This window comes from Tauraco erythrolophus, chromosome 8, assembly GCF_009769465.1.
Source record: "Tauraco erythrolophus isolate bTauEry1 chromosome 8, bTauEry1.pri, whole genome shotgun sequence".
NCBI lineage: Eukaryota > Metazoa > Chordata > Aves > Musophagiformes > Musophagidae > Tauraco > Tauraco erythrolophus.
The window spans coordinates 25,452,886-25,467,434 of NC_141472.1; the positions used below are offsets into that span (position 1 = coordinate 25,452,886).

Below are 14,549 nucleotides of genomic sequence, written 5' to 3' on the forward strand. Positions count from 1 at the left end.
TTTTAGTGCCAGGTGCTGCACATCTTCAGCTAGGGAAGCACCTTCAAGGTAAGATACCCCGCTTACAGTGGTAGTTGATGCTTCTCTGCAGTAACCCCTAAGCAAAAGAAATTTTCTCTACCCAATAACCTTTATCTTGGAAGAGATATTAATGCCTGTCTTTGGGAACTCACAGTAAAAACAAACCTGCAAGGAAATGGTAAGAGCATGAATTCAGTATTTACAATCATATATCCTAACAGTGAATATGTATTATTGCTTATGTTTACTCCTCAGGCAGGTGAAGTTACCAGAATTTAATATAGAGGACCTCACACTGTGCCTGAATATCCTACAGTGGACTTAAACTGACAGTTTCAATTCTCAGTATACTGTCCTTTAAGAGACATATTTTTATTTGAAGTGAAGATTACACATTTACAAGGATTACAGGAAAGCTGGAGAGGGAATTTTTACAAGGGCATGTAGTGATAGGACAAGGGGTAATGGCTTTGAACTGAAAGATGATAGATTTCGATTAGAGATAAGGAAGAAATTCTTCACTCTGAGGGTGGGGAGGCACTGGAACAGGTTGCCCAGAGATGTTGTGGATGCCTCATCCGTGGAAGTGTTCAAGGCCAGGTTGGATGAGGCATTGAGCAACCTGATCTAGTGGAAGGGTCTCTGCCCATGGCAGGGAGGTTGCAATAGATGTCTTTAAGGTCCCTTCCAACCCAAACCATTCTATGATTTTGGTTCTATGACTCTATGATTAGTTATTTTACTTGATCCCTTTATTTTTTCACCACTTTTCTTGAGGTTGTGATTTTTATTAGATCTAAAGAAACTGCACATATGCATAAATCCCTGCTTTAGCCTTTATGGGATTTCAAGCATTAGGAATATTAGAAGCAGGCTCCAGAATAATTTAGCTTATGGTCACAGGTTCTAGTTGAGCTTAGATTAGTATATTCAAAAGTCATACTCAGGAATATTTGGTGCTTTGTTTGAAGTGGCTGCAGGTCATTCTTCTACCTCTACCTACTTTTTAATAACTAAAGAAAGGTCATTCAGAATATACAAATTATTCCACTTATAAGTAGCGAGTGTGCATTTGTGGGGTACTTGAGGTATCTACATTATCAGCTTAAGAAATATGACATGATAGGTTAGAAACTGTAATGTGTACTGACTGGGAGATTGAATATCACGGGTAAACACTTGTGCAAAATGTTTTGTCCCATCTGAACTGATTAAATAGTCTTGTTACTTTTACTATATGTACTGTAATCTGCTAAACAGCTTGGACAGTCTTATTTATGTCTCATCTACCATTTTTCTTCTATTGTTTCAGTTCTTTGTTTCTACACCATATTTTACATCAGATAGCAGTTCATACTACAAAATTTTTAGTGACAAAAATGGTTATAAGCATATTCATTACATCAATGGCTCTGTGGTAAGTCAAACCAAGTGTTCTACATTGATCTACTGCAATTTCCGAAATAGTTCTACAATATTCAGTAACTAGCATGTCTTGCTTCACAGGAGAATGCAATCCAAATTACAAGTGGAGAATGGGAAGCAATATACATTTTCAGAGTAACAAATGATGCAATGTAAGTATCATGGAGAAGAGAGCAGGTTGTGAGTGTTGTCAATAAAAGCAACACTTAATCATTTGAACACCATTTTCTAACTCATCAAGTTATGACTAAGCATTTTGTTTTGTATCTGAATGCATCCACAAAAAAATTTGTGTGCAAAGGCACTGCACAGGTTTGCAAACTTGGTTTACATATGGGAAATTATTTGCAAATTCCCCTCATTTTTTCTATTTTCAATCACCCATCTTAGAGAGACTTATTTAGAAATACTTAAATTTAATCATGTGGTTAACCCTCATACAATTTGCAGTTACTTCTCTTTGTATGGTCTCTCATTCAGCTTACTATATAGATACAGCTTGCATAATTGGAGTGATTAGCTCATGAGAATTAAGACAGAAATCCTATATATTGGTGGTTTCATCTAATCAGAGTTTGAGCAAAGATTTATTGATGAAAGGTATATAAGCTTAACCTCTTCCATCACATGCAGAAATCTCAAAAAGTCTAATGTAACATCCATGACAGCTTTTCATCTTGATGCTGGTTCATAGGTCATCACTTTATGGACTGTTTATTAACTTATAATGAATTTACAGTTTCTATTCAAGCAATGAATTTGAAGGCTATCCGGGAAGAAGGAATATTTACAAGTAAGTGTTATCGATGTTATCTTAATGATACTAGGTTCATAGAAGATAGCTCTGGATTTGTCAATAAAATAATTTAGTTTCAAGATGTTTAAAGTGTAATTTCACAGGCTGTTTTGCTAAATCTTGACCTCAGCTTATATCTGAGAATTGAGGAGAAATAGCATCTAAAGTTTAAATATACTCTTGGGAAAAAAATTTATAAAAAGGGAAGGCATTTATTTTTAAATTGAACTGTTCTGAAAGTTCTGTGTTCTAGAATGTGAGGCAGACACATATGAAGTTAGTTGTAGCAAAATAAATATTGCTTTATTTTATTTTATTTTATTTTTCTCCTAGAATCAGTATTGGAAGTAGACCTATCAGAAAACAATGCATTACTTGCAATTTAAGGAAAGAGAGATGCCAGTATTATACAGCAAGGTTCAGTGAACGTTCTAAGTATTATGCCTTGATCTGTTATGGTATGTATAGCATGGGAGCAAATATATAACCGTTGTTTTTTCAAATTTATCAGATGTAGATAATACTGATTATCCCAAATAATAGCTAGATGAATCATAGAAATTTCACAATAACCAAGAGAGATTTCCAGAAAGAAACCTTTCTATTTCCAAAACCTTTGGAAGATGTTTCAGAAAATACAAATATTTTCCCCACATAGTTTTTTACTTTTTCAAAACAAACCTTGGGATTTTTAGAATTAAAAACAAATATGTGAAAGTCCTTCATGGCACAAAACGGATTCTAATCTGGCTTGTCAAAGTCCTGCTTTTTCTTGCAGCAGCAAGAGCAGGATTTGCAAACACACACTGATTCCAATTCATGTGATCAAAGTTCGCTATGAGAAACTGCTACAATGTGTTTTCCAATTGAAATTACTAAACTGTGTGTCAGTCACAAAATGTTGGATATTTACTACCTGAGAACATTTTTAATAACTGAACTAAGAAAAATTCAATTCGTCAAGATGTGTGATCATTGAAACCACTTAGAAGTATTAAATGAAGTCTTAGCTCTTTTGAAATAAATTAGGTAATTTCAGTCATCTGAGGTTTCATCCATTACTGTAATCAAAGAACAGTGAAGTCATAATCTAAAAAAAAAGGAAAGAAAAATATCCAAGATTTTCCTTTTGCGTGTTTCATGTGAAGTTTACTGTTGTGATTCTGCACTGACTGATCTGCTGAAGAGTTCCTTAGAACTTCCATTGAGCAGAGAACCAAATGTAGCAAATAATAACACCTTTCAATCATTCTCACACAAAAGAGTCTGTAAGGTCGTCACCACGTGAAAGCCACTCACCTTCACAAATATGATGTGACATGTTCTCAGAAGAATGTTCCACGTTGTTAATTCTGCATTCGCCTTATGTAATCACATCTCAGGTATTAACTAGATGTCACTTCATCTCTAGGGAGGAAGAATTTGTTAGTAGATTTAAAGTTACTTCTGTTATGTTTGCTAAGCAATGCCTGTATGTATATAGGCACTATACATAGTACCTTATGTATTTTGTGCAGCAGGGACTAGTGGGTCACACAGCAGAGAAGATTCAGATTTGTGTATCAACTTTGAGCTCTTTAACACTCTCAGTTACCAATGTTAATGCAATACACACTCCATCACCAAATTCTAGCTGCAAATTGTAAACTGCCTTCTTATCATTCTTATGACAGGTCCCGGGATTCCAATTTCTACTCTTTTTGAGAACCATGGTGATAGAGGTACTGCAAATATCCTGTCTATTTCTGAGCAATTGTTTTTCTCATTGATCTTCACTATGCCAATCCTCTAATACAGTATTATAATTGTGATCAAGAAGACTTTAATCTGGTTCGTTATTAAAATATCTAGTGTCTTTCTAGATTTGTAGTTAAATCCAAATATCAATGAACACACTGATGCCTTTATTTTCATTCCCGAGTCTAGCACTTTTATAGCATCCTGATGTTTTTCCTGTCTATACATTATAGATGCAGTGAACATCGGCAACTCTTCTTTTACCAAATAGAGACAAACTTTGTAGAAAACATTACTGTGATTTCCAAACTATTCCTTTTCACGTTTGGATGCACACAAGACTTCCTGAGTTTTTTCATGAAGCAACCCTGCCCTATACAAAAGGCAACAGTGTACTATTTAGAGTTTGCAGTTTGAGCTATTGTACTGTACTAATTAGAATTTGGATCAATGACTTGCTCTTCAGCCATCAGTAGAGATGTCAGGGAAGAGCAGAAGCTCTTTCAGATGATCAGTTCAAATAACTGCTTCAGACAAGGTGTAATTATTTACACAAAATGGAAACTCCAGCAAGAAACATTCAAAGCCCTCGGTCTTTAAGTAGCCTGTTAGGACTGTTTGCAACCAGGCCAAGCAAGAATTTGCTAACCATGAAAATACTGATTGCTCTGGAGTGGGTTTCCTCTCTCTGTCCCTTGTTTTTCCCAAAATATTCTTTTCCAACATAAAGCCCTCAGTCCTGAAAGGTTATGAAAACTAGCATGGTCCTGTAAAAAACTTCAGTGATTTGGCATGCCCCCTTCTTTCCCCGATAATCAGTGGAAATGCACTGGTAGTTCTGATGCCAGGGTCCTGTATTGATAACCCACTATTAACTGTCTGACCAGAAGACACATAAAAACATGAGGAAGACAAATGCCGGAATATCGTTAGGCTAAATTAATCAGTGGTTTTTCATGTAGAAGTCAATGAATTGGAACGTAAGATTATTTTGACTCCAACGGGAGTTGATACATCTTAGTTTTTAACCACTCAAAAATGTTTGCAGATGGAAAAGATTGGACAATGTGTCTTTTGCAATTTTGCTATAAAAACTGTGTTCTTCTGGTATTTCCTTTGCAGAAGATTTAAAGAGGTTTAAAGGTTTAAATACAGCTAATGCATGGATTTTTTTCATATTTAATCCATTGTCATAGCTCTCTGTTTTCCGTTATTTATTATGACCTTGTGTATCAAGGGCCTATAATAGTTCCTTAACAAAGTTTGAATGCATGAAATGCAGCTAAGCGCCTAGCTACAAATACATATATCTTGATGACTCTGCAGGAGAGAACAGCTTCATTTCACTGATTTCACAATGCCTCACTCTGCTGTGGTGTTATTCTTCAGGAATAAAAACAAATTCAGGCTTCTCCTTGATTTTTCATGACCTTTTTTGATTAATTTTCCTTAAGTCCCTTGCTTTCATAATTCTTCTGTGTGCAAAGCTATTTTTAGTAGATCCATTTTTATTGTAGCTGGCGGCATTTTGAAAATATATCACCTGTGAATTTTAGTAGGAGGCGTGCAGTTAAGCTAACCTGCATCAGTTTGGAAGCTTCTTCCAGCATGCCTACAATTCATTTGTGGGAATAGGCAAGTTTCAGAAATTTCGAGGTAAATGATGGAAAGGGTTCAGCTGAGTTTGGGTGAGTATCCAAAGTTAGGATGATCTTTCAGCCATAAAAACCCACTTGAATCTGCAAAACTTGTCAAGAGTACTTTGAAAGAACAGATTCCAGTGTTATATTTCTGGCCTATCCTGAGCACTATCTAGCTCAAGACATGCTGAGAGAAGTACTTCTTGTATTTTTTTTTTGAGCATTTCTAGAAGCAGGAAGTGGTTCCCATTAAAATAAATTAAAAATAAAAAGTAAACTAACAAAGGAAAATCTCCTGCAGTTTTAAAAGCTTCTTTCATTTTGAAAATGAAGTTAAAAGTCACAGATTTCCATTATGTACAATATTCTTCATCTATCACTACTCATGGGAAAACATATAAATGAGCAAGTAGTACTCAGTGGGATCATAATATATAGTTCTGCAGTCTATGCTGGAAATTAACCAAATTTTGGATAGGAATTTTTAAATTATAGAACTGTAAATTGGGTCTAAAGCAAGTAAAACAAAAAATTAAATACTTTTCAGATTGAAAAAATAACCCAACAAATGTAGTTCACTAAGTGTGCATTAATATATTACTAAGGACAGTTATATGGTAAGTCTGTTATCTTTCTGTAGGAAGATACCTTACAATGGTTAAGCAAGGGTTTGCCACAACCCCTTAAGAAACTGAATTCCTTGTGTTAGCCCAGAAAATATCTTCCGAAATATCTGTGTGCAAAGGTCTCAGAGGTCAAACTGCTGTTACTGTGGTAAACAAGAGAGGAGATATAGGACTGTGTTTTTCATGAGGAGATGAATTTTGCATTTCCAGTACCCACCATACTACAAACCTGGGATGAGGGCTCTACAGGAGAAAGTGGTTTCTTCATAGCATCCAGGACTCTTAACACTCAGAGACAACATGCAAAATGATTTGCACTGCAAAATGTATATCCTATAAAAATCTAACGAATATTTGTGCACTATAATATCAGTGCCTTGCTTTTATTTAGTTACGTGATCAAGCCCAATTAGAAGTGTCCGAGTTGATTTAATTACTCTGCTTGTAAAATTCACAGATCTCCTTTCTGTTCTAATAACACAAAATAAAGGAGTCTCTGTCCTGGTTTCAGCTGGGATAGAGTTAGTATTCTCGGTAGCTAGAATAGCTTTGTGTTTTGGATTTAGTATGGGATGTAGTATGAGAAGAATGTTGATAACATACTGATGTTTTCAGTTGTTGCTAAGGAAATCAAGGACTTTACAGCTTCCCATGTTTTGCCAGTGCTCAGGTGCACAACAAGCTGGGATGGAGCATAGCCAGAGCAAAGGACCCACAACTCCTAGCTTATGATTTGAGCTTAGGTTTAGGACTGAGGCCCAAATTGGCCAATGGAATATTCCATATTGCGCAACATCATACTCAGTATATAGATGAGGGTTAGCCGGAAGCTCTCTCTTGGGATCTCTCTCTGGGGCTCTCACTCTTCTGGGACTGTGGTTTCAGGACTTCTCTGTTTCGGGATCATTAGCCAGGATGGGACAGGTGTTGGTCACGAGTGGTGAGCAATTATGCTGTGCATCACTTGATTTTATATATTATCATAATTTTTATATTACCATATATTATTATTATTATTATTTTCTTTTACCGTTATTACTTTTTATTTGATTTTATTTCAATTATTAAATTGTTCTTATCTCAACTCACAAGCCTCCTTCCCTTTTCCCTTTAATTCTCTTCCTCATCCACCAGTGGTGGGGGAGGATGAGCAAGCAGCTGCATGCTGTTTAGTTGCTGGCTGCTTTAAATCACGACAATCTCAATTAATGAAGAGGAATTAACAATAAATTAGTTAATAATTCAGACATTTCTTTTACTTAGAGCTCAGAGTATTGGAAGACAATTGGGAATTGCAGTCTGCTTTGCAAGAAATCAAACTGCCAAAAGAAGAAATTAATAAACTTGAAGTGGACGGTATAAGTAAGAATTACACATCTTTATTGTACTTTTTATTCCTAACATTTTAGGTTTTTGCCTTCATTTTGTTATAGTAAGTATCATCTTTCTGTAAAACAAACTTGCTAGCCTGTCAGATTGGGAAGAGGAGGCCTGGTTCTGCCCTGTTTGACAATAATCAATTTGTCTGTTCCTTAGAGCGTCTCTTAGTAAAACAGTAGTTAAAATACCTGCTTCATAATGCATTTTTTAAAAATTATTTAATACTATTGGTAAAGTGTTTAAATAGTGTAAAAGCATTATAGTACGGTGGTAATAAAATGTGAAATGTGAACTGCTGTTCATTGTCACTTGACTTTCAAAAAACATATTCCATGGTAATGAATCAGTATAAAGTTTCCAAAACTAATTTCTCATAATCTTAACAATGGTTATATTCCTAGTTGTGTTTTTCTAGGCACCTGGAAAGCTGAAAACCTAGAGTTATGTGAAATAATAATTTTATGCATAGCTAAATTAAAATAAAAATGGGCACTTTATTTCTTCAAAGTTGTTCTTCAACAGCTCAGTATAAACAGTTACTTCCATCAGTTCTGTGATTCACAGTTCATGCATTGTGTAGTTTATGCTGATTCATTTTCATATATTACACCAAACTCTGGATTATGCTTGGAGGAAGCAACCATTAACAATATCATTTCAATATGTCTTTTCTAGCTTTGTGGTACAAAATGCTTCTACCTCCACAGTTTGACAGATCCAAGAAGTACCCTCTGCTTATTCAGGTGTATGTAACACTTCCTTTCTTTGAACATTCTTGTTTTCTTAGAAAACATACTTCTTATAATTTAACAAAACCTAGGACATTTGCAACATTTTATGAAGCAAAAGCAAATTCACTTAGTTCTGTTTCGTTTGTTGTGGTGTTTTTTTTAATATGTTGCTGGAATAGAAATTGAACCCAATGGAAATCAATGAGGTTTTTAATTTTAATCTTAGCATGGCAAGGATTAGTTCCTCAGAGAAAGAAAAAGGATAAAAACATGTGGGCTATTGTTAGGAGTTCCTAGCTCTATTGCTGCTTCTATTTATCATGAAGCAGTCTGAAATTATTGATTTCATCTTTGCTAATGTGAAAAAATATAAAAGCCTGCTTCATTTTTAAAGAAAAAAAAACCAAACCACGTGGACTGGCTTCTTTGATTAAATGATCCTTCTAAAGAGCATTTGACATGAATTTAATTTATTAAATTAAATTGGCAGGAAAGGCAACAAAAATTGCAGTGGTGCAAAAAAATGAGAGGTAGAAAGAAGAGCTGAGTAGATATAAGCTTTACATTATTTTTTATTAACCAGTGATGATCCAATGATCCAAGAATGCTAAGTATGTTTCAGTGAAGTTTAGAGTAGAAGATTAAGTCAGTCGTGTTCTTGAGGTCAAATGTGTAATTTGCATTAGGCCATTCTCCTGAGGAGTATCTCTCTGTATTGCTCAGCTGTGTGGGGTGTGTTCTGCCCAGAGCTTCAACAGCACAGGAAATTCCCTACTGAAACAAAGGTCTGGGGATGGCCAGAAAGTGTAAGGTGTTTTATTTGGCATTGCTGACTGCATGTGGAGATGAAATGCAGAAAAGCACAAAAAAGGGCTGTTACACTTAAAGAATTTGGAGAGAGAAAAGAATTGAGTCTTTGAGGTGTGACTCTTCAAAGGATTCCCCTTAGGAAAAGCACCTGATGCTGCACCCCTTAGTATGAGCTTGAAACTAATGATTTGCCTTAGGCATAAGACCTAAAGGATTAAAAGGCATTTTAGATAGCAAAAGATATTAAATTGGTAGTTGAACTGTTTATCTACTGAGCTGTCTGAGCCACAGCAATATAGCAAAATACTTGTGGAGAAAATGTAAGAAGTACCTGTAACTGTAGTCCAGTATCCAATAATCGCTTATAAATTTATAAATATGACTTGAAAATATGTAATTTTCATCCTCAGATATGGAGGACCTTGCAGTCAGAATGTAAAGGAAACATTTAGCATTAGCTGGATAACCTATCTTGCCAGCAAAGAGGGAATTGTTGTTGCTTTAGTGGACGGCAGAGGGACAGCTTATCAAGGTGACAAGATTTTGCATGCAGTATATCGAAGACTAGGAGTCTACGAAGTTGAGGACCAAATCTCAGCAGTGAAGTAAGTAGAATATCTCCCTGTAGAACTGTTTTATTTTCATACCTACAAGAAGTCACATGAAAATATACTAAATATACTTCTCAGCCTTTCTTCTGGGGAGCTGAGGTCTTGAGGAAATAAGACAAGAAGACTTGTAGAAATAAAATATTACTGAGGTGCTTGATGTCAGTGAGTTTTCATGTGGTGTATTAAGCCCGTATACTACTAAGTCCACATTTGGACCTCACCACTTCCATTTTATACCATCATCAGAGGCTTCAGTCCTAGGCCTAAGGAAATACAAGCGTCAGTGGTGAGAGATAAACCAATGCATTATCCATTATTCTGAAGTTGTCCCTGTAGGGAAAACCTGACTCAGTGACTATAGTGATTAGCCAAAGATCCATAGTGATGTACCACAGTGATTAGCTAAAGGTCAAATGTGAAGTTTGTAGCAAAACTGAATCCTGGCACAAGCCTTCTAGAGGCCAGTTTGTCATAAACTTGTCTTCAGTGCTATTTTAGGATAGTTAGGAACAACAGAAAGTGTCTAAGGTCGTCTGGTAGTTGTTCCCCAACAGTTGCTCCTTTACATTAAAACACTTAAAGTGTTCCAAGGGAAAATAATTCCCTAAGCAGAGGTTTCAGGACAGAGTGAAAGCTGAGGTTTTGTAAAGAAAGGCTGCCTGTTAAGCTTACAGAGGCAGCAGCACTGTTAAAGTGAGCATTTAAAGAAACGTTCGTTTGAATCTCACAGAGATGAGTGCAAGGCAGGAAAAAGGAATTTAGTCTAGCCTTTGGTCTGGAATTTGGCCCATCAGAGCATGGATAGATTTCCAGGTGCAACAGTAAATACCTTCTTTCTCCCAGTAATAAATCTGACTCTGAGTAGCTTAGCTAGAAATTGGATGTAGCAGTCCAGGTTTCCACAGCTTTCTCTACTTGTTTGAGAACACTGCCTGTGTTTACAAGCATGTGTGAGGAGAGTAGCCGTTCCTTCCTCCTTCTGCTTTGTGATAATTCATTTCCTCCTTGATGATAAAAACACCCATTATCCTTTTCAGTGATAAACGAAACAGAATAGCTGTATATCATGCCAGGTTTTTCTGTTAATCTATTATTTGATTTTCTATCTTGAAACTTTTAGCAGCAAAGGCATACTTTAAAATATCACCAGAGATTATTTTTTTTTAATTACTCTGTATGGTCTCTCAGACATAAAATGTCAGAGACAGAGGGAACCTAAACTGGTACTGCAGTTGCAAAATCTGCTGAGACAGGCTGTGAAGAAATTACCTCAGATTTCACACTTCCCAGTTTTCTGTCAGCACCTAGACTAAATTTTTGTTCAGTCAACTGTATTGCATTCCATCTTCCTGATTTAACACATGATTTAAGATGCATGATTTTTAGAGAGGATCCTATACTCTAGTGGGAAGTTCTTGGAGGGACTTTTACTGGAGGAGGAACTCTAGGGATTAAGACAGCAATATAACAAAGCTGAATCATTTTTGGCTTTTCTAACTTTGTCCCACCCAGATAGTGTCCCACATTTCAGATGTTGTCAGTCACTTGTGCTTGTCCTAGTAAAATGAGGCTAGTGTGTGTCCTGGGATGTATCTGAACCTATTTTGTTTATCGGTCACTCTTGAACCTTTGTGGTCTTTTGCCTCATCCTCGTTTCTTTGCTGTTGCTAATACAGCTCTGCAAATGCAGTCTTCAGACTCTGATTATAAAATTGCTCAAATTGGTGGGATATGTGGAAAAAAGTGAAAAGTGAAAGAAAAATTATTTTTGGCTAATTTGTTATAGTATTAGCAATCTTTTGTAATAATGCATTTATTCTGTGATTTTCTTTTCCACAGAAAATTTATAGAAATGGGTTTTATTGATGAGAAACGAATAGCAATATGGGGCTGGGTAAGTGGTTGGTGTTTTGTATCTATCTTTAAATAATCCTGCAGTATAATTTTTTTAATTCTTCCTTATTCTATCCTAAATGTGTATAAAGTTTCTTCTACCAGTGTTTGATAGTATTGCCGAAGGGGATAGTTCCTGTTGTTGCCTATATACATGCAATTCATAGAATCATAGAATCATCTGGTTGGAAGAGACCCTCAAGATAATCGAGTGCAACCATTCACCCTGTACTGCCAGGGTCCCTAAACCATGTTCCTCAACACCAAATCCACACGGGTTTTAAACACCTCCAGGGATGGGGACTCCACCACCTCCCTGGGCAGCCTGTTCCAATACTTCACAACCCTCTCCATAAAGAAATTTTTCCTGATATCTAACCTAAATTTCCCCTGGCGTAACTTGAGGCCATTCCCTCTCGTCCTGTCTTTCATAACGTGGGAGAAGAGACCAACCGCCATCTCCCTACAACTTCATTTCAGGTAATTGTAGAGAGCAATAAGGTCTCCCCTAAGCCTCCTCTTCTCCAGAATAACAGTCCCAGCTCCCTCAGCCACTCCTCATAGGACAAGTTCTCTAAACCCTTCACTAGTTTTGTTGCTCTTCTCTGAGCCTGCTCCAGCACCTCAACATCCTTCTTGAAGTGAGGGGCCCAAAACTGGACACAGTACTCAAGGTGTGGCCTCACCAGTGCTGAGTACAGGGGGACAATCACTTCCCTGCTCCTGCTGGCCACACTGTTTCTGATACATGCCAGGATTCCGTTGGCTTTCTTGGCTGCTTGGGCACACTGCTGGCTCATATTCATTCGGCTGTCGACCAGCACCCCCAGGTCCTTCTCTGCTGTGCAGCTTTCCAGCCACACTTCCCCAAGGCTGTAACGCTGCAGGGGGTTGTTGTGGCCCAAGTGCAGGACCCAGCACTTGGTCTTGTTGAATTTCATACAGTTAGCCTCAGCCCATTGATCCAGTCTGTTCAGGTCTCTCTGCAGAGCCTCCCGACCCTCAGGCAGATCAACACTACCTCCCAATTTAGTGTCATCTGCAAACTTGCTGAGGGTGCACTAGATCCCCTCATCCAGATCATTGATAAAGATCTTAAAGAGAACAGGCCGCAACACTGAGCCCTGAGGAACACCACTGGTGACCAGCCTCCAGCTAGACTTAACTCCATTCACCACCACTCTCTAGGCCCGGCCATCCAGCCAGTTTTTGATCCAGCGAAGCGCACCCTGTCCAAGCCATAGGCAGCCAGCTTCTGCAGAAGAACGTTATGGCAAACAGTGTCAAAGGCTTTGCTAAAATTGAGGTAAACAACATCCACAGTTCTTCCCTCGTCCACTAAATGGGTCATTTTATCGTAGAAGGAGATCAGGTTGGTCAAACAAGACCTGCCCTTCATAAATCCATGTTGACTGGGCCTCATCATCTGACTGTCATGTACTTGACGCATGATAACACTAAGGATGATCCGCTCCATGAGTTTACCTGGCACTGAGGTCAGACTGACAGGCCTGTAGTTCTCTGGGTCTTCCCTCTTCCCTTTCTTGTAGATCGGCGTCACGTTTGCCAACCTCCAGTCAATTGCAACAGTGCAAGCTCCCGAAATGGGATCTTTGGCAGCTCAAGAGAGAATTTTGAAAAGCTTAGGTCTAATACATTGTTTGTACTTGAAGTTAAGCAAAATTGAGTCATTTTAATTTGCTTTACTTTTAAGTTAGGGTCTTACTGGCATGATGTCAAAATTCAAGTATTGTCCTTTTTTGATGTGAGATTAAAATAATGAGAAAAGTCCTATGAATGTCTCTTATCAGAAAATGTGACCCTTGCTTTGTTCTGAATCACTGAATACTTGACTGACTTTGAAATGGTCAGTAGGGACACATGTGCGTGTGAGGGGTGTATGACATTGACAGCTTCACACTTGTAATGCTCCCAGAGCCTTTTATAGCCAGATGTATTGCAAGTCTTTATTATTAAATGGCCAGATTTCACTAGCCTTAGGCACTGAGAAATAGAGTAGCATACCTCAACGTCCTGCTTTTAGCTGGGACAGAGTTAGCTCTTCTTTTTAGCAGCTAGAAGAGCTCCATGATTTGGTTTTACTCAGAGGCTCGCTCTGAGAAGAATGTTGATAGCAAGCTGATGTTTGTAGTTGGCACTGAGGTCTCAAGGACTTTTCAGCTGCCGTGTTCTTGCCAGTGTGCAGGAGCACAACAGGATAAGGGGGGAGCATGGCCGGGACAAGGGGGCCATGATTCCCTTTGTGATTTGTACTTGGACTTAGGATTGAGGCCAAACTGGCCAATTAGTATTCCATATCATGCAGCGTCATTTAGAAAGACCTTTTATTTCAGTCTCTTAACTGCCTGTCTTTGCCAGGAGAATTCTTCTGATCTGTCACTGTTTGTTGTATTTATTTTTGCTGGTTTTTGTTTGGTTGATTGGTTTTGTTGGCCCAGTTTCATTTTAAGAGGCTTGCCCAGAAACATCCTTACAAGAGGATGGATCTTGTAAGATTCAGTTCAACTGTAACTATAGAAGTTGCCTGATCTTAGATAGAGCATGAGCAGCGTTGGTAAAATCTTTCTACGAAGCTTCTACTAACTAATATTTTAATTACTTTGGTCAGACACTGCTATAACACCAGGATAAAATGAGGTATCATAGGTGAAATTAAGTGACACAGACACTTACAAGTGAGTAATTCTACAGTGACATTAAGTAAGTTAAGGCCGCATGAAAATTTTATTTTTTTAATCACATCATGTTTTATTCACCACAGTGTTTCTAGAACCAATTCAGAGATTTCACACATCTAAAGCATAGTATCCTAGTAGTGGGTACAATATTGAAATAATGGCACTATTGCCAAACCTGAC

General features: G+C 37.5%; 1 protein-coding gene across 1 annotated transcript in view; it reads left to right on the forward strand.

The window, feature by feature from the left end:
- The window catches only part of FAP (fibroblast activation protein alpha), a 44,277-nt gene that overhangs the window by 21,142 nt on the left and 8,586 nt on the right, over positions 1 to 14,549 (forward strand). Inside the window, 9 exon segments of the mRNA XM_086616152.1 lie at positions 1,334 to 1,438; positions 1,528 to 1,598; positions 2,186 to 2,239; positions 2,576 to 2,700; positions 3,916 to 3,963; positions 7,509 to 7,607; positions 8,301 to 8,370; positions 9,577 to 9,771; positions 11,617 to 11,671. Coding sequence (XP_086472278.1) covers positions 1,334 to 1,438; positions 1,528 to 1,598; positions 2,186 to 2,239; positions 2,576 to 2,700; positions 3,916 to 3,963; positions 7,509 to 7,607; positions 8,301 to 8,370; positions 9,577 to 9,771; positions 11,617 to 11,671 — 822 coding nt within the window.